General features: G+C 38.1%; 3 protein-coding genes across 3 annotated transcripts in view; 2 read left to right on the forward strand and 1 right to left on the reverse strand.

Moving 5' to 3' along the window:
- Window positions 1-380: 380 nt before the first annotated feature.
- On the forward strand, window positions 381-687 carry LOC134795327 (cytochrome c oxidase assembly factor 3, mitochondrial). Its single transcript, XM_063767149.1, has one exon. It carries the CDS (start codon window positions 427-429, stop codon window positions 685-687), a length of 261 nt encoding a protein of 86 aa, XP_063623219.1. The 5' UTR covers window positions 381-426.
- Window positions 687-1,756, forward strand: LOC134795315 (dimethyladenosine transferase 1, mitochondrial). Its single transcript, XM_063767133.1, has one exon. It carries the CDS (start codon window positions 687-689, stop codon window positions 1,710-1,712), a length of 1,026 nt encoding a protein of 341 aa, XP_063623203.1. The 3' UTR covers window positions 1,713-1,756.
- A 49-nt stretch (window positions 1,757-1,805) lies between these two features.
- The window catches only part of LOC134795853 (tRNA dimethylallyltransferase), a 332,571-nt gene continuing 313,181 nt past the window's right edge, over window positions 1,806-21,195 (reverse strand). The window contains exons 5-7 of the mRNA XM_063767786.1: window positions 8,687-8,802; window positions 4,240-4,444; window positions 1,806-2,123 (exon numbers count right to left, since the gene is read on the reverse strand). Of these exons, the coding sequence (XP_063623856.1) occupies window positions 1,806-2,123; window positions 4,240-4,444; window positions 8,687-8,802 (639 nt within the window). The remainder of the gene's footprint in view (window positions 2,124-4,239; window positions 4,445-8,686; window positions 8,803-21,195) is intronic.

A 21,195-nucleotide genomic window follows, 5' to 3' on the forward strand; every position in this document is an offset into this window, starting at 1 on the left:
TGTGGAATTGCACGCAGGCTTAGCCGGAGTTATAGAAAAAGCGTTCTCCCGAGGGAGTTATGAAGTTTCTAGTGCCATAATTAACATTTTTTTGTCTTTATACTTAATTTGTGTATCGCAAGTGTGATGAAAAACATTGTGTGTAACTCGGGGCGTAATAATATTGCAAACTCGAGTCTGTAAATCGCTCCGGCAAGCCGTCGCGATTTAACTTACTCTCGTTTGCAATATTCAACTTACGCCCCATGTTGCACAATGTACTATAAGTACTGATTTTGCTTACACATAAGAAATTAAATTTTATTTTAGATTAATAATGTTGACAACGATAGCAATACAATAGTAACTAGTAACACTGTAATTAACTGTCACTGTCATTATTATATTACTGGTGTTTGTTTGAGGTTAGAACTTGCATTATTCGTAATGGGGGACTCCTTCAAGCCCAAGATCAATCTCGAAGCTAAAGACCCTCTCCTAAAGAAGGCCGAGCTAGAGTACATGAAAATTATCGAGCAGAAAAACCGCGAGCGTGTTCAGAAACTGCAAGCCATCGCTAAGAAAAACAGGATCACTGGTTTCGCTATAGGTGCCGGAGTGTTTAGCATTTATCTGTATTCTATATTCGCGGTGAAACAGGAGACGTTCCTCGACGATTTTAACGAGCCAGCGAAGATACAGCAATAATGGCCGCGGCTAAAGTGGCTCAAATAAGGTTGCCTCCTCTACCAAGCATAAAAGATGTTATTCGTTTGTACAAACTCCGTGCTCTTAAGGAGTTATCGCAAAATTTCCTCATGGAGCCGCGCATGATAGATAGAATTGTACGCGCCGCTGGCAATATAGATAACCATGTTGTTTGTGAAGTTGGTCCGGGACCTGGCGGTATAACCAGATCAATAATCCGTCAAGCGCCAAGAAAAGTCATCTTAATAGAAAAGGATCCTCGTTTCATACCTACTTTGGAACTCGTTGCTGATGCTTGCAGAAACAAAGTAGATATAGACATAATCACAGGAGACATTTTGAAAACTAATCTTGCACATTTCATACCGGAAGATGTGAAAGTTGGTTGGGATGATCCTCCTCCAGCATTAAATCTTATCGGTAACCTGCCTTTCAGTGTATCTACAATTTTGATAGTCCGCTGGCTAGAAATGATCTCTAAACAGGAAGGTCCATGGGCTTATGGCAGAGCTAGAATGACTTTAACATTTCAAAAGGAAGTAGCGGAACGCATGGCTGCCAGAATACTTGATAAGCAAAGATGTAGACTGTCAGTCATGTGTCAGAATTGGTGTAACGTTAAATACAAATTTGACATCCCAGGCTCTGCTTTCTTGCCAAAGCCTGAAGTAGATGTAGGCGTTGTAACTCTCACTCCGATGAAACAACCGATCATAAGATTGCCGTTTAAGTTAGTTGAGAAAGTGGTGCGCAACATTTTTTCTATGAGGCAGAAGTATTCAATCAGAGGCGCTCAAACTTTGTTCCCAGAAGAGGTGCGGGAAGAAATGGCAGAACGGATGTATAAGCTGGCCGAAATAGACCCAGTTACCAGACCATTTCAGATAGCTAATACAGAATTTGCTAGACTCTGTGAAGCTTACAATGAGATCATAAAAGAATATCCCGAGTTTGAGAACTATGACTACAGAGCTCCTAAAAATAAGAATATTTTAGAAGAGGCAACCAATGTTAGTAGTTTGTAAATATTTAAGGATTATGTTATATTAAAGACAGATTTTTAGTTGAACATTGTTTTATTCACATGGTAAATTAATAAATATCATTAAACATTAATATTACTTATCGGAATCTGTCTGTGATTCTAATTTCTTTTTCTCTTCTAATTTTCTTTTTTTCAAAACCTTCATATGCCTATTAGACTTCAAATGTATTCCATATTCCTTGTCCCCAATAAGTACCCTTTTACAAACTTCACAGTAATTGTTAGAAAATGGATTGATATTCTTTTTCGCTTCTTTAGTTCCTGATGTCAATGGTTCATATTTACAGGAAGTTCCATTGAGATAACTTTCGATTATTTCTATCGCTTTCTCTTTCACTTGAGTATCCCATGCTGAAACATCCGTTGTGTCCAATTCATAAATTGGAGGAACCTGAAATAAAAAGAGGTTCTTACAAGCGACATCTAGCTTTTAAATAAGATAACAGAATGTACCTGTGTGGCGACATCTAGGTAGATAGGCAGTAAACTTATTTACTCTACTCGTCGCTAGATGGCGTAATGAACTTCAAACACGTTTACAAAGGCCACTTGCATTCTGTGATATTAATTAGTTCAGCTACTCCACAATAGATGGCGTAATAATAATAAAATGTACCAATGCTATGCCGGTAAAATCTAATACCCATCAATCTAATATCATGTTTAAAGTTAATAAATGTCATTTTACCAATATAAAAATAAAATTTCGTTATTTTATAACTTATTTCAATGCTATAGTAGTAAAATGTCGGTTAACAGGTAATTAATGAACACGCGATATGTTTATTATTTCCAAGATTGTAATCACTATTAGTAGTGGTTGGCCTTTTAATGAATTTACTTAACTTTTTTATACATTTCAGCGCTAAGGTTAAGTTACGCGTTGGAAAGTCCTGTACTAAAGTTACATTTATCGTTTACGCGGACGGTAATTAAAATAAAATAACAATAAGGTAAGTAGGTATGGTATTAACCCTTATCTTGGCATTGTAACACCCGTGATACATGGAACATAAAAAAATCTAGCAGGTTCACTTTATTACTTAACAAAATAATTCTGCTATAGATATGTCGATCTACCCTCCTTTATTATAGCAAAAAATAATACATACAGGTGTCATTGTAAATTAATTAGTAATTATCAACATAGCGCCGCGGAAACAACAGATCTTGTTTCGTACTGTAAGTTTTGCACTTATTTCTTAGATTAGTATATATTTTTGCATAATCTACATTTTAATGCATTTACTATCTGTTAGTGTATTAGGATTCACATAGTGATCCCATTTAAAAACATTTAACACATAAAATATTTGCATAAAACTGTTACGTATCATATTTGATACATTGCCAAGAACGCATAAAAGTACATGTGTATTATATTTAATACATTGCCAAGTTGTCGTCAAAATAGGTGTAGATGATTTATTTTAATTTTGATTTTTTTATATTTGTGGGTGGTTGATATATATGTTTTCAATACGTCATATTAGTTATCATACTAACTAGTTAGTGAACTTTGTTTTTTTTTAAGTAACTGATATTATTTAAACTGTATATTAGGACGCCGTAGCCTTTTTGCTACGCCGTAGCCCGTAGCACGGAAAAATATATGAATGGCAAAAAATGCCCCCAAAGTAAAAAAAAATATATTTTTTTTACTTTTAATTTATTTGTTTACTTTTCATATTTTACTCAACTTATTGCTGACGACTTTTTTGAAACTTTACGGGATCAAATTTTCCGCCCATGTGATCAGGTATTCGTAGATATAATTCATTTTTACAGGTGTAATAGTCATCTGATGCTTTAGATTGCGTTTAATTAGCAATAAATGTTAATTTCCGTTGCATTACATGTTTTATTTTTAATAAAATCCACATTTTTCTATTAAAAAGTAGGTAACTATTTTGTCGAGAGATTGGCATTGTATCAAATATGATACATATGATTTTCCGTAACTGAAAAATCCTGGATTTTTTCCCTTATTTTTTAATAGTCTAGTATGCTCAAAAGGTGACAAAAAACTAAAAAAATGTTTATATTTAATATATTTTGCGCCCTGCCAAGATAAGGGTTAAGTTTCCCTTAGCATTTGTTTAACTAAGAACCATAGCAAGGAAACTCACTTTTACGTAAAAAAAAAAACCGCATTGAAATCGGTCCATCCGTTTGATATCTACGATGGAGACTTGGTGTCAAAAATATAACACCCCTCTTTTTGCGTCCGGGGTTAAAAATGGGTAGTAATCTCAAAATGCCCTTAGATATGTTAAAGTAGGTAAAATGTTTACAGTCTTTACCTATTTTTGGCTAGCGTAAAACATTCCCGCACCCTAAACCCCAGGGTATGTTCATAAGTTATCAGTGTTATCACAGTTCCGTACCTACAAACGAGTGTACAAGTTACCCCCCCTGCATATCAAATTTGTTTGCAGGGGGGGCACTCAACTTACTCCACCAACCTACCTCTACGAACCAACCCAACCAACAACTAATCTACCAACCTCCCTATTAGGGTGCTCCAGGAACCGCCCCTTCACCATCTTATTCTGCCGGCGCGCGTACCGCCGCGTCCCCATCTTCATATTCTCAATACTCAGCTGGAGCAGGTCATGGCGACCCTGCCGCTCGTTCTCGCTCAGCATCAGGTACTCGTGGAACTCCTTGAAGCCGAGCGTTTGGAATATGCCGCGGGTGTAGTCTGGTGGTCTGTGGAAAAAGGAATTAAAAATGAGCAAAGTTCACATTTCTTTCAAGGGTAGGACAAAGATTTACGGCCCAATTCTAGCAATGCTTATAAGATGTCACACCGATACGATAGTGATATGTCAATGTCAAAAGTGACATTTCTTCAACCAGAAACGTCAGTTTTGACACTGACAGATACCTACGAGTACACTGAAGACACTGAGAGTTCAAACTCCTGCTTGTATTAATCACTTTCATAGGACATTTGTACGAAATGTTATTAGATATGTACCTATAGTTAGAATTTTTAGGTTGTTCAAATTGTGGGAAGAGCTCGTGGGAACACTCGGATACCTTAAAAATTAAATAACTATACCAGTTGCGATATACGATGGAAAACGTCATTTGAAAACCTGCATACATCTGCGAAGTAAGGAAAAATTAAAGGTGATACAGTCCCAAATCGGTATTGAGGACTACAGCTCTTTCCTCTTTTGTATACCCATACAAAAGAGGAAAGAGCTGTAGTCCTTCCAGCTGGAAAGCAGTTCCAGAAGCTCTTGGGCTCTCCCTCTTATAGAGATACGTTAGAGCCCAGTCCAGTAGCTTCCAAAATACCTATTAACATTTATAGGATCACCTTAACGTCTGTCCACCCTATGTCACAGACGTTTTCTAACTATGTCCGATGGGAACTCGAACTGAAGTTAAAATCCTTGTTTTGTTAAGTCCTTGGCGTTAAAATCAACAAAATTTCTTAATTTCTATATGTAGAAAGCTAAACCTAATGCAAACGCACCCTTGTCAACATTGGCGAGATGTAAAAAGAGAGGGCTAGTTGTCGCCGCGGGAACCAGAAGCCTTATGAGAGCGCGTAGAGACACTGGAAGAGTCAAGTTTATCTATTTAAATCATTGACTTATTATTACCATAAAGAAGCCATACTAAAGAATGAAATTGTCGCAATCGCAACTTGTACCACGCGACCAAAACGTTGTAAGCGCCTTAAAATTCATGGCGCTTACGCGTTTAGGTCGCGAGATTCACGCTCCGCTTCTATGGTTTGTTGTCAAAACGACAGCAATTCATGGCGCGAAATACTGGTTCTCTGTGCCGGTTCTATACGTTAATAGGTAATAATATGTAGTTCAATGATTGAAATACTGGCCGCCTGCAACCTGCAACTGCGTCCGCGTTGAAACCTTAAAAGATTCAACTTTTCACGCACTTAAAAGTGTTTTTTTTTTTAATAAAATGGTTTGAAATTTCAAAAGCCTGCCTGCTGGGGGTAATTACCTACACCTGTAGCAAGTAAATATAACATAAGGAAAACTGGTTTCCTCCCAATTTATGTACAATGATTCCTGACTATAAAAAGGAATACTTACAAATAGGTACATTTTTTTGCAACAATTCTTTTACGAGCCATATTATAATCGCTGTTTCACCGATTTGAGAACTGTAACACTCCTGAGTTCGTTCGGAAGTTTCGGAACCGATGCCCTACCTCTTACTTCTCGTCGCCTCGTAGAAGAAGGCCAAGACACACCAATGGTTTACAGAATAAATAAATATTATAGAACTAAAACAGAGATTGACTAAGTCCCACAGATACTACAGAGAACAGTATTTTTAAATGACTGTCGCTTCCAGCACACAATAGTGCACGATGTCACCAGAGTAACCGCGGGCGGCTACCGTGCGGACGCAGCCGTTTTGATACTTGATCGTGCATCACGTTATCTATTACACATGTCAACAGAGGTGTGTAATTTGGGAATTTAGGGCTACTTTCCAATGCCAATTTACGCGTTTTTTTTCGAATGTTCTTTTATACGTACATATTTTACAAGATTGGGATTTTGTACTTGTAAAAATGCGTGGGGTCTTTTAAGGACTCTGTAGAGCTTACAATGTAGCTATATCAATGAATCGCTGCGTTTGATCGATGACGATCAAAATGCTTCATCAATGGCCGACGATCACTCTGCGGCAATCGATGCATCGATTGACGATCGATCGCTTATGTTAACATTTTAACAAGAGCAGGATATATACTTGTTGTGTATTTAAACTAACCCAGGAAAATTCAAACAATTTTACTGGACGCGTAAAAAGGACTGTATTTCTTGATGTATTTTTTTCTAGTTGTTTGGAACAGATTACTTAATACACAATAGGTACCTACTTTAGCGCATACTACGTTTATGTATCATGAAATTCATGAAATAACACCACAAAATATATAGACCTCAAAAATAGCCAATAAGTTTATAGGTATATGTGTACCTACCCATAAAAATCACTTTACCTACTCGTAAACAGTCGATAATGTCGATCAATATACAAAATAAAAAAAAACAAGAATAATTCAGCCTATAGTACCTATATACGTTCCGCTGCGGGGCACAGGCCTCCTCTCATACGCGAGGCGCGAGAGGGCATGGGCTATAGTAGGTACCTAGTCCCCACGCTGGCCCAATGCGGATTGATTGGATCGATATATAATTACCTATTAGTACTCGATATCACTACCACTCCGTAGCCAATTAAATACAACAGAGAAAAAACTTCTAATAGTTACACGTGTATTCCAAACTATAAAGTCACGTAACCCGCGTCCAATGACTAAAAAATAATCAGTCCGCCGACCCTCCGCGGGAGATAATGTCACTCGTCAACTAAAATAGTCGTCATTAGTCATTATACTGATATACAGAATTAGGAAGAGTAACTGACAACAGTTAAAAAAAAGTGATTCTCTCGTATTTATTTAAAAATATGATCGAGGAGGAGCCATGTTATGTAAATAAAACCGTCTAATGCCATGTCGGGCTAGGGAGACACGATTTTTTTTCTTTCGGAGCGATTATTTCCGAAAATATTCACTTTACCAAAAAATGTATGTTGAAAACCAATAGGTATTCGTTTTGAAAGACTTTTCCAACGACATCCCACACCATAGGGTTGAAGTTTCCAAATCGATAACTTTTGTAATGTCTACAAATAAAAACCGGGCAAGTGCGAGTCGGACTCGCGCACGAAGGGTTCCGTACCATAATGCAAAAAACGGCAAAATAAAAACGGTCACCCATCCTAGTACTGACCCCGCCCGACGTTGCTTAACTTCGGTCAAAAATCACGTTTGTTGTATGGGAGCCCCACTTAAATCTTTATTTTATTCTTTTTTTAGTATCTGTTGTTATAGCGGCAACAGAAATACATCATCTGTGAAAATTTCAACTGTCTAGCTATCACGGTTCCTGAGATACTGCCTGGTGACAGACGGACGGACGGACGGACGGACGGACAGCGGAGTCTTAGTAATAGGGTCCCGTTTTACCCTTTGGGTACGGATACGGAACCCTAAAAAGACGCCGGTTTTCCCAAAGTTTTTGACCCATTCGAACGATAGAGAGGCAAATAGACGAACGAAAGAAATGGTTAGATTGGTTAGCGGTAGGTCCCCAGGATACGAGTATATAGTCATTAAGGTAAGGACCATAGTCAACGTCACGGGCTCACGGGTAACCTGAGACCATAGAGACACTGGTGCGGACGTTGCCCGCCGGCCATATTGTTTTAGCGTGTTTATTCTAAGGACTAATATTGTTTACCGACTGATGGAGGGAGGGTAATGATTTAGAGTGTATGTCAGTATTTGTTAGGCAAATTAATTGTAGCCAAAATTGCATTTAAGAACGTACCTATATGTACTATTTGAAAACGAAAATCACTAATAATCAAATAATGTAAACAGTTTGTAATCTTTAAGTTAGGTAGGCTGAAGAGTTGTTATTGCAAAACAGTAGGCTGGCACAAGACGAATCTCAATGAGATAAATGGCAAGATATCTTCTTCTTCTTCTTCTTCTTAGTCGTATACTCTTGTATATAAGGAGTAGTCGTGGTCATTGAGGGCATTGTACGGCCTTTTTCGTTGTTTCCCCCTATGCTTCTCTATTTATTGCATTCCGCACGCACATATTTAAAGGTGACCCGGTGAGAACTTTCACTTGGTCGATCCGTCGCATTGAAGAGCGTAATCTTGGTCTTGTACCATCCACTCTACCCTGAACAACAAGCCTCTATATCTACTCCAAACTTCAAAAACGCCCACCAAGTATGTGTTTTTGAAGAGTGAACACACCACAAGAGTGAGTCTGGCGTCATGGCAGATTACTTAGAGCAAGAGAAAAAGCCAAAAAACTGAGGCAAAGGCCTCCTTCTGCTGGCTTTAATATTGAGTATGGAGGTAACTCACTTTCCATCTCTGAGCCTCTGCTTGTTGTGCCGTTGGTGGAAGTCGAGTAACTCGCCGACGAGCCCCTGCTCCAACATTGCGTCTACGCGCTTGTCCAAACGCTCGTCATGGACTTTCTGAAATAAAGAAATAATCATTTCGTCAAGTTTCATAATATGTATAACTTTTACAATCTATGGCACGCCATAAGACGTAATCAAACGTAAAGACAAGCTAGAGATAAATTGCTTTAAAACAAATAAAATTAATTTCATGGTTTCGCCAGCCAATTTCTGAGGCACCCAGGAAAATAGAACGAATACTTTTCCCGTGCGGTCTCATCCGGGACTGTTGAAGCTGACTCTACCGTAATACAAAAGCGTCGACACATTGTTTCGCTATCGTACCTATTTAAATCAGGAACGTTCGGTCGATAAATCACTTCATTCATGATTGATAGCCCATTCACTACCTGTGTTGGAGCATTGTTAGCCGTTTATTATGAAACAAAGATTATTAAAGAACTGGCCTACGCTTAACAAACTATAGAACCTTAGAAATAAATGAAAAGTGTAAAAAATTCACTGACTCGCGACTCTTCGACTCGATAGCTCTGTTGGCAGAGCGCTGGGCTAGTGATCCAGAGTCGCGGGTTCGAGTCTCGCCCGAGACAGTGAATTTTTGATTTATTTCTAAGCTTCGTGGTATCGTTTGCGGCATAATACGTTTGTGCGTTTCCATGAAAATACTATTGTTAGGGCCACTTGCACCATCCCACTAACCCGGGTTAACCGGTTAAACCTGCGGGCTCAGCATGGTTCCATTTTTATCGACTATCACTATGTCCGTCACTTTCGCACTTACATACTTGTTAGAACGTGACAGGCATGGTGACAAATGATAAAAATGCGACCGTGCTACTAGGGCTGGAGTTACCGTGGTTACCAGTACAATTTGACACTGGGATAATGGTTTAACCGCTTAACCCCTGGTTAGTGGGATGGTGCAAGTGGTGGGATTATTCAATACATTCAATCATGTAAACATGAGAGGAAAACAAAAAATACGTGCCATAGCTCGTCAAAAACAAAATGTTATCCGAAATCAGACACAAACGTCAAAATTTCGGCGCGAAAGTCAAACGCCATTTTGAAACACTTTTTTTTTACCAAACTCTTGAGCCAGCATCCTGGTTATTGGCCGTTCTCCCACGAGTGCAGGTCTCGACAGGCAGCGATCATCGTTCGTAGATGGTTCGTAGACCTCGGTAAAAAATGTTGCCAGTGATCAAATCAAATTGCGCGCGCGTTGTTACAAAGCTCCGTTTTTATATTAGTTATACTTGGTCAAGCAGATCTTGTCAGTAGAAAAAGGCGGCAAATTTGAAAAATGTAGGCGCGAAGGGATATCGTCTCATAGAAAATTTGAAATTCGCGCCTTTTTCTACTGACAAGATTTGCTTGACCATCTATATATCACATACGAAAATGACAGTTCCCAAACTGTCCGCAATCTGTCATTTTAGTATTTGAAAAAAAAAACAGGGCTAGTTCAAAAAGCGAAAGTTTGAGCGTTGCGAGGGTTTCAAGACTTTCAAGGCACGAGAGTTTAACAAACGTTTGCTATCAAGTAAACACACAAATTTTCACCACACGACCGCGAGGAAGAAACTAAATGTAAAACATTAAAAATCGAATCCAAATGAACAGTATTAAATATTCATCATTAAAAACGATCACTCAGAAGTCAATTCCACTTCCACCAGCCAACATGAGGAAGCAAAATTTGCATCCAATTATTTTGCCACTCTTGTAGATAAAATGCGACTTTCTCATCAGTTTTTGAAGAATAAACAGAGCCTTTACTTAACGAGCTGGTGTAGTTTAAAAAATATTGTTTAGGTAACACTGAAAACGACTTTGAATTCATTCAGTAAATGTAGTGATTTTTATTCCATTTTTCTGCTTATGTCAGTATGACAGTGATAACTTATTTCCTCTTCGATTATTAAATATTATATAAAAGATATGAGTCATTTGCTACTTTAAAACTTGAGTTTGAAAAGTGCGTAGAATTTGCACGACGCTATCCACTCTTTCAAAAAAAGACAGCCATTTAGTACCAATTATTGTCTCATTTTGTTAATACTACATAACAATTATTTAGTAATTTACTCTAAAACAACCAAGACAGCTTAATAAAGATTCATTATGACAAAAAACGCTTGAATTGTTTGCAAACTTGAAAATGAACCGTTTAATGAACCCGAATGTCATGGCCGTTGCAAAAACTGGCGTATTTCCTACGGTTAGGTAATCAAAACATTAAAAGACTCGGCAACTAGTGACGGGCTAAATGTTAACGATTACGAATAACGAGAAATTATATAAAATAAATAAAATAAAAGTCGTTTACTTTAGATCATTGATCCATAGCGTTATTAGTAGGTATAAACTTAAAAACTATGTTAATTACTAAAGAAAATAAAAAGAAAAGGACGAATTAAAAATATAGTATAAAAATAAAAATAAACTAATGACTTAAAACTAAGGGCTATAAAGGTATTTGGCAGATGTGTGGATATAAACAGTAAGTTTTTTGTAATTTTTTTTTGATACAATACATTTGATACAATTTATCGCTGACTATACTTTTCTTTTAGTAGACAACTTCACACAGAGTTTCTATGGCCACCTCCTGTATCCATCACTAGATCACCTCAATGGTAACATAATACCAACTTACATACGTATGTGAAGTTTCAGCTCAATCGAATAATAGGAAGTCAATTCAGCTTACAAGATTTGACCCGTACATACATACAAACATTGCAAGATATATAAAAGCTGACTGATTGACTAGGACGTTATCTTTTCTATCTTTTCGTTACTAACTTAGTTATTAAGTCAAAATTGTTACTAACATCCTATGGATCATTGATCTGCAATAAATGAATTTTATTTATTATATAGCCTATTGCATGAATCTGAGAGCCGAAGTGACCTAAGCCCAAGTTTTATGTGCTAAACAGCGTTTGTTGCAAGCAAAATCGAGAATAAACATTTTTAGTGTTCCGTACAAAACTTTGTTCACGGAACACTTATGGGATCACTTCGGTCTTGCAAATCAGTTATTTTAAATGAAACATCGATACGATTAAAGACTTCGAAGAATAATTTATTTGCAAGAAGATAATTGTATATTCAGAAAATTAATCGAATAAAAAAATATTCAAACATTGCCCATCTCTATCGGTTACCTGCCTCGATATGATATCCGACGCAGTGCGATTGACCGTTCACAATTAATTTTTTACTTTTTTTTCGCGTAGGTAGGCAGCCTTTTTGCCCGCGCCTTTACTTTTGGCGCGAACGCGTGATGTCAGCTGTCTGTGTGTTTTTCATTCTTTTTTTCTAAACAAGCGTCTATAAAAGCTGCCAGTTCTATCAATGATTGTTAATGGTTTCTTAGTCCAATCAAACAAGTGTTTAAGTCATATTATCGCATTGAAAACGTTCTAAATGAGGGGTGTTGCCATGCATTACATAAAGGCTCGGCTGGTTTTTTTATATGATAATGTTCTTGGTAAATTCAAGTTTGTAACCTCGAAAGCTCACCGAGTAATTGTCAAATACATACTTGGAAAACCAAGAAATTTAACGAATTTGTTTTTATTTACATAATTTTATTTTCCTACTCTAGACTTATATTATGTACCTATGGCAAAGGTGACATATGAATGTTTAAAAATCAGACTTAAATTTGCATCAATATGAGTCCAATTGGTCTAGATACAGCTGCTCAAAGTTGTTTTTTCTTTCAATTAGTATTATGATACCAGATTTAAAAAACCCTAATAATGCGAACGGCGAGATACTCGTAATCGTACAACTCCTCTTTACGGAGCGAAACAACAAAGAAATGGAGACAGTTTAAAATTTTAAATCACGGAAAGTAGGTATATTTCATATTAAAATAAATCTGCAATGATAAATTCAAATAATAAAAAAGAATCATCCCTGAAGAGGGTGAAAAGGGAAAATTTACCAAAATTTACAGAAGTTAGTATTTAATATATCGGAGTCTAACTGGAGTTAAAAACTTAATATAATAAAATTTTGCAAGTAGCAGAATAAGCGCCACTTGCACCATCCCACTAACCCGGGGTTAACCGGTTAAACCGTTAACGTTAAGTGTCAAATTGTACTGGTAAACATGGTAACTCCAGGTTTAACCGGATAACCCCGGGTAGTGACCTACTGTCTAGTAGGTGCATATTACATCCCATATAATAGCTATACTATCCGCAAAGAGCAACCGGCCGCCCGTATTTCTAGCGAGGACCGATTGACTCACACAAATGATACAACTAGAAAAAAATATCTCCGGGTTGTGGAATGGTGCAAGTGGCTCTCATTGTCATAACTACCAACCTTTTTGACTGAAGTATCTATCAGTAAAAAGCTATCTCGCAAAAAACTAGATCGGTATGAAATGAGCAAATGAGCGAGGCCTCCATATTTGACACAATGAGTCTGCGATGATGTCGATGATCTATCGACTTATGAATCGATACTTAGATCGCATCACATACCTAATAACTATAGGGTGCATGCTCTAGTTTTCGTCCACTTGACGGAGTAGCACATAATGTATTTCATTTTTAATTTCCTACTTGCGAAATATATTTTTAATGTACCTAGGTATCTACCTAGGTACATAAACATACTCTAACATAACAATATATCTATATTGTTTAGACATTAAGGATTTGTAACAAGTCCAAATTTGTGTGGCAATGTAGGTTTATATTCAAATTTCGCCAAGTGGATGAAAACTAGAGCTGGACGAAAAGCGCAATGACTCTATATATAGTTAGTTTTTTTTATTGGTCACTAAAATTACATAGAATTAATGATACTTATGTACCTATTCATTTTCTGAGAAACGTTCCAAGTGTTCCACACACACAAAAATTTTATGTTAATAAGGCCCACTTGTACCATTCCACTACCCTGGGGTTAAACGGTTAAACCTGGAGATACCATGGTCACCAGTACAATTTGACACTGGGTTAACAGTTTAACCGCTTAACCCCGGGTTATTGGGATGGTGCAAGTGGGCCTAAAAGGTAAACCTCTCAAAACTTTATTTAATTTTCTATTGGCCGTAATGTTTTTGCATCGCCAGTAACTGGCCACTGCCCCAAGTAGCATGGAAGTGTCGGCAACATCAATATAGCAGCCAATTAAGAACTTAGAGTGATTTAAGGGACGTATAAGAGTGTCAGAAAAGATTTAAGCTGTATAAAAGGTACTTTACAGACATTATACAGCTCAAGCTGTATAAAATCATTATAAAGGATTCTGCGGAAGCATGGGGTGCTTTATCAGAATATAAAAAATCGACTATAAAACTAAAAGTGTTGTGAGAGACTACAAGCTAATTCTATCGTAAAAGCTGTATACAGGCTGTATTGTAGTAACACTTGGCACTTTTAGCTGTACAAAAGTATCTGTCAACTCCGTTTTAAAACATTAAGTGTTGTGAAACACTACAAGCTAATTTTATCGTAAAAGCTGTATACAGGCTATATTGTAGTATCACTTGGCACTTGTAGCTGTACAAATGTACCTGTCAACCCCGTTTTAAAGCTATTTCTTATGGCGTAATCTTACTCTCCTATAAGAATAGTAGTTGTATAACTTCTGTCTGTAAGGGTATTATAAAAACAAATTAATAAATGGCAGCTATAGTACAGCTTTTTTCTGTATTACTGATAGAGTCGCTTATAACAATCTTTTGGCGTAATTTTACACTCGTATAAGTATAGTAGTGTAATGGTTTCTGAAAATAAGTGTATTATAAAACCAAAGGAATATATGACAGTTACAGTACAGGTTTTTTATTTGTTATACGGATCTCTAAAGAGAATTATAACTTATGTACGGAGAACCGAAATACAGCCAAACGAATACAAATATTCTATTATAAAGCTGTTTTAATTACAAAAGCTGTAAAAGACACTCCATTTATTACACAGCACAGCTACTAAGATTATAATGCTCTCCAACTATCCTGTAGGCTGTTTAAAAATTGTCGCCATTATACAATAAAAAAAAAACGTATTTGTAAATATAATTAAAGAAATACTTGCAAATATTTAGCAGACTAACGCCGTGTTATGATTACCAGCTAAAATAAATTGTTTAGTCTTAGAATTAATATTTATAAATATTTTTGATACTCTAACCTTAAAAACAAACAGTAACTTTACCGATTTTTGATATTTTCCTTATGATTTCTCTTTGTTATTTTGCAGGCGCGTAAATATTTTGCCAGAAAAGATACACAGGTTCACAATAAATAATAATCCGCACTTACCAATAATGTAATATTTCATTCAAGTCCTGTATAATATTTACTTTTACTTTTACCATCCACTATAACACTTTATTGTCGCCATTACTATATTACGAATGAACAAGATTAAGACATTTTAGTTTCTTAAATGATTATTATTCTCTTGTAATTCTTTCTTATAACTCATTTAAAACTTATATTCTTATATCGTACTTATAAGAGATTATCTGTAGTGTTAAGGTTTCCTGTTACACCGAAATATAGCTGTAATGCAGCTATTATGCAGCTTATGTATTGGTTATACAGCTACTCTACAGCTCTAATAACGCCAAAGGCTGTATAATTTGGGCCCTTTTTTACTTATAAGGGCTGTATAAGCGCTTATACAGCCTTTGTACAGCCTAACTGTACAGCTTATAGTATACAAATAAACTTTAATACAGCTTATATACAGCTTGCAATGCTACTTGGGTGAGTAATTGGGTGAGTACTTGGGTGCTGCAGGCAGATGCTGGATGCGGCAAGCTGAGGACAGGGCGCTATGGCGCTCTTTAGGGGAGGGCTATGTCCAGCAGTGGACTACTATAGCCTGATGATGATGATGATGATGATTATGAGTAATTGACCACCCTAAACTAAAAATGAATTCTATTCACCTATAAACAGAATTCATTTTAGTATATGGCGGCTAGTTATTGAAGGCTGGCCAGTTATTGAAACCTTATACCTGCTAAAATGGATTCATTTTCAGTTTAGGGTGGCCAATTACTAACAGTGGCCAGTTACTGGCGAATTACCCTATCTCTAGTTCGTCGAAAAATAAAATTAAGCTGTTTTTTTTCTGAAAAACTCTTACATAATATTTGGAACATGCATGTATAGAGATTAAAGTCAGACCTTAGTCTCTACTTTGTCATTTTACGGTTCCGTACCTAAAGGGTAAAAACGAGACCCTATTATATACTAAGACTCCACTGTCTGTCTGTCCGTCTGTCTGTCACCACTGTCACCAGGCTGTATCTCATGGACCGTGCAATAGCTAGACAGTTGAAATTTTCACAGATGATGTATATATTTCTGTTGCCACTAAAACAACGAATACTAAAAAGTACGGTAACCTCGGTGGGCGAGTCCGACTCGCACTTGTCCGGTTTTTTAAAATAGTTTTCGGCAAACAAAAAACCTTGAACTCATTGATCGCTATAATAAAAACCAGGGTCAATCTAATTCCCAAATAATCGCATTATTTATGTTTTTCCAAGGTTTATCGAACCGTCCCCGTTGTCAAAACTGATCGGTTAAAAAACGCTTTTACTTTTTCGCGGAAACCCATTGCAATAACAATCACACTATAAAAACTCAACGGACTTACTTTCCCATGGTCGTATGTTAATAAACACCACATTTGAAAAAACAACCTTATTCCTCTATGTATTAGGTTGAAATTTCAATGCGACTTATAGATAGATAAAAGTTTCAGGAAGTAGTAACGCGCGGCGCGTCTCGCAGGCACGTCTACGTAAACCTCCTTAATTCGAAAACGTATATAAAAGTTTGGCGCGCTAAGAGACTTACGCCGTTTCGTTTCCGAGCGGCTGATATTAGCAAGAGTCAAGGGCGGACAAGATTGGCGCGCGGAAAAAAAAAGTCGTAAGCGCCAACGATTTTCAAGGTTTTTACATCCGTTTGGTTATTTCTAGTGGGCAGCTGGCTTGAATATAATATTAACGCGAACCCGAAACTACGATATTATACTAGTTTTACGGCCGCGCCCGAGGCCAACCGGACAAAGACACGTTACTACGCGAGTTTAAAAAAATGGGAAGCGCGACCGGACGGCGAAAATGGTGGTTCAGTACTTCCGTGTCGAAATCTGGAATGATAATTTGTATACTATATTTACACTCGCGAGCAAAGAAACGGAATCACCTTGCACGTTTGGTTTATCAGCTCTACAACTTTTCCAATTTTCATGCGATCCTGAAGAAAATGGTGTCAAATGAAAGCTCATTATGTACCTTGCCGGACAACACCAAAACCTTGCTCATTTCAAGACTCAAAAATGAAAAAAAACGTGTTTTCCAAGAAATGGCAGAAAACGCTTCGAAAAATTACAGGGGAAACAGAAGTAAAACGCGTTTTTCAGGAAAAATAAATTTAATTAGCGATAATTAGTACCTGGTATTGGCACCCCTAGCATTTATCACACATAATAAACGACTTTTCATTAGTGTCCGACCGAAACATGTTTTTTTGCCGAAACCGAAACCGAAACCGAATGTTCGGCTTTGGCTCTAGTTTCGGCCGAAACCGAAACCGAACCTTTTGTAGATTTGTTAAAATCGTTGAAAAAATGTCATAAAACCGCTTTTACACACATATTATGGGGCTGTCAACACCCAATGTCCTTGAAATTGATGTTACTTAAGCAGTTTTTTAAGAAAATTACTAGAGTTAGACCAAGATAATTCTGCATCGATTTTGATAACACACGCAGTGCAAGTGTTATTTTAAACGTCAAAACTTTTATAAAATTATGACGTATAAATAACATTTGCACTAGTTGCATTGCTATCAAAATCATTGTAGAATTTTCTTGACCAACCATAAATGCGAGCGCAGCGAGCGCGAAATTTTTTGTTGACAAATATCGCAAAGCCGGGTACCGATCTTCAACTGGGCATAAACGTCCGAAGTTCCCCAGTGAGGTGAACTTTCATGCGAAGTTAAAGCCGTGCTTCAGGCTTCAGGATAAGTAGTTGAGCACAGACTCCAACCAATGTCCATTGTATTAAAAAGCGAGACCGCAGGCCGAGCATGGCGCAGCGAGGCCAAAGGCTAAACTGATGTAGAGGACATGTGGAGCACAAACCAATGGTAAATTGAGGTAAAAAGTGAGGCTAAGGTCGAGCATTCGTATGATAAACTGTACTGGGGACACTTTTAAGAGTTTTTTCTTCGTTTTAATCAATTATCAGCTGTTCAGCCTCGCAAAATATAAACTATTGAGAAAATCAACTTTGCGGCACTAGTTGAGCGTAGCCTTTAGCCTCGCTTAAAATTTGCCATTAGAGGTATGTAGGAAAATAACTGAATAAGTGAATGAATAAGAGCGAAAAAGACATCGTTCCTTCCGACATGCTTAATCCGGCCCTGCTTAAAATCACCATTAAACGGTTCTAATGTCGTGAGGAAGCCGGACTAGTCCCGATAAGGCCTAGTTTACTCTCTGGGTTAGAATATCAGTCTGATGGCAGTCGCTTTCGTAAAAACTAGTGCTTACGCCAATTCTTGGGATTAGTTGTCAATTGGACCCCAGGCTCCCATTCCCATTGCCACGGCTCGGCAAAAATTCCGGTATCACGCGAGGAAGATGATGAGTTTTCTTATTATTCTCTTGCCCAGGGCCCAGTCAGTGTTGGCCGAAAGTTAATGCGAATTGAAAATGTTGGCCATTAACCATTATAAATTGAACCTTAAACCGTAACGGACTATTACGGTTTAAGGTTCAATTTATAATGGTTAATGGCCAACATTTTCAATTCGCATTAACTTTCGGCCAACACTGGGCCCAGTAACATGCGACAGTGCTATCTCATTCACTCCGATATTACAATTAGACAGTGTGCGCGTTATAGGTATTGACAGCCTCTTAAGACTGCGTCGACCGTCCAGTGGCGCCCTCATTAGTGGAATTGTATTTTATAATAAACCAATTAATTTCTGTACCTATACATGAATCAGTATCAGTATATGTATGGTATTAATATTGTCATACTTATTCCCCAACTTTTGGTCTTTGTCCGAAGTACCATTTCGTAAGTTTCGGCCCGGCCGAAAGGTTCGGCCGGTTTTTGGCCGAAACCGAAACTCCAGCCGAAACATGTTTTTTGGCCGAAACTGGCCGAAACCGAAACCGAACCTTCGGTCGGACACTACTTTTCATTGACCTAATTAGCCTCCTGAAGTAATCCTGGGGTATGGCTTTCCACTCCTCCAGCAATGCGGCCTTCAGGTCCTCGACATTGAATGGAGCTGGGTCCCGCTTCCGAACTCTTCTCTTGAGGTAGTCCCATGCATGCTCGACCGGGTTCAGGTCCGTGCTCAGAGCTGGCCAGTCCAGTGTTGGGATGCCGACGTCCTGAAGGTAGACCATGGTGATTCTCGCGGTATGACAAGGGGCGTTATCCTGCATCAGAAAAACCCCGCGAAAGGAACCACATGCTCCTCCAGGATGTCGGTGACATACCTTGGCAAGATATATGCGGGGTTTTTCGACGAGGGGTTCCATCTGATGCAGGATAACGCCCCTTGTCATACCGCGAGAATCACCATGGCCTACCTTCAGGACGTCGGCATCCCAACACGGTCTTCGGTAAACTCGTCCTCTCCTGTCGCACCCATTGAGGCACATCCTGCACTCATCAGAGAAAAGAACAGGAGTCCACTATTCAAGGGTCCAATCTTTGTGCGTTGCGGCAAAAACCCGCCGTGCTGTACGATACCTTGCCAGCAATTTGGGTCCAGTGGCTGGCCTTTTTGGGGTCAGGTTAGCTGCCTTGAGTCTTCGCCTCACTGTCCACTCGCTGGCATTGACTCCTCGCACATCCCGAAGTCGTTGTTGGACTGCAACTCCTGTGAGGTGGCGGTTTCGGAGACTGGTGGTGATGATGAAGCGGTCGTCCCGCTGTGATGTACACCTCTAACGGCTTGTTCCTGGTCTTCGAGTAAGCGTGAGAGTCTGCCGATACCTCGCATAAAGTTTGCTGACAGCTGACTGGCTCACATTGTCTTGGGCAGCCACAGAGCGTTGACTCTGACCACTTTCCAGTAATCCGACGATTCGGCCGACGATTTCTTCACTAATATCCATTTTCGTCAAGCTTTCTTCACAAGGGGGAAGCGGAGATGTGTACCGGTCAACTTCTGATAACTACCCCCTCTCTAACACCCCTTTTATTCATGTCAACGGGGGTGCAACTAGTGGCCAGCGGTGGGGGTTAAAATATTCACAAATCGGTTAAATGGCTGTAATCGGTCAAATCTTGGACCAATTATCATAGGAAATCATTCATTTTGAAGCTAAATATTCAAGGAAACTGTTTTCATTACAAATTTCATGAAAAAATTGTCTAATTAAAAGTTACGACCTTAAAACTAAAAAATGTGAAGTGATTCCGTTTCTCTGCTCGCGAGTGTAGTTCTATTAGATAAGGGACTCTACAGTGTGGAAAAATTTAATGGCCCCTGGAGGAAAAGTACCTAAAAGCTCTTAGCTCATTTTGCTTAAAGGAAACATTCTTTTATTTTCAAAAAGAAAAAAAAAACTGCATTCAAAGACTTTTTCCCTCGTCCGGGAATCAAACCGACTTTATTCAAAAAATACTAAATATTCGATTTTATGGATACATTGTACGACAGACGAGTGTAAGACCTAATGTGTCTTGAAGAAATTTTAAGTTTTTAACATTAACACATGTATCGACTAGTGGAATAAAATAGCAAAAGTTTAATTTTATTTTTAGTCCAGGCGATACAAGTGAATTAAAAAAAAAACTGTGAATGCAGTTTTGCTTATTTTTTCAAATAAAAGAATGTTTCGTTTAAGTAAAATGAGCTTACTTAAAGGTTTTAAGGCACTTTCCCTCCAGGGCCCATTAATTTTTTCCACACCGAAAAAAAAAAGCGTGATGAAAAGTATGATGGACTCTAACATCTAACTAAGCTAATTTATATTTGCACCGACGACGAGAACAGAACAAAGTGAGGGAATGTCTCAGACGTCCTCAGACTCGGAAATAAGAAACTGACTAACTATGTAATTACGTAAACTGAAATAAATGTCATATACTTAGTGACCAAGGCCTCCAGTGCCCAAGCTGGAATCGAATCAGCGTCGTTTGCTATCGCAGGTGCCTGTGCTACTCGGCCACCGGGCCCTGTGGCCACAGCGGCATAGGTTTCCATGTAAGTATGTATATGTACTTCTTACTGAAGGCTTATGGCGCCCCCTGGCCTGGCCTGGCCTGGCCTGGCCTGGCTGGCTGGCTGTGCCTGGAGGCCTTGGTCACTTTTTCTTAGCATAAGACATTTATTTCAGTTTATAATTTATATAGTAGTGTTTCTACTTGAAATAAAAACATATTTTCTGAAAATAATTTAATTTG

Source organism: Cydia splendana, chromosome 12 (genome assembly GCF_910591565.1).
Source record: "Cydia splendana chromosome 12, ilCydSple1.2, whole genome shotgun sequence".
NCBI lineage: Eukaryota > Metazoa > Arthropoda > Insecta > Lepidoptera > Tortricidae > Cydia > Cydia splendana.

Coding starts and splice junctions, on each gene's coding strand:
- LOC134795327 (XM_063767149.1), top strand. CDS start 427: ATGGGGGACTCCTTCAAGCCCAAGATCAATCTCGAAGCTAAAGACCCT.
- LOC134795315 (XM_063767133.1), top strand. CDS start 687: ATGGCCGCGGCTAAAGTGGCTCAAATAAGGTTGCCTCCTCTACCAAGC.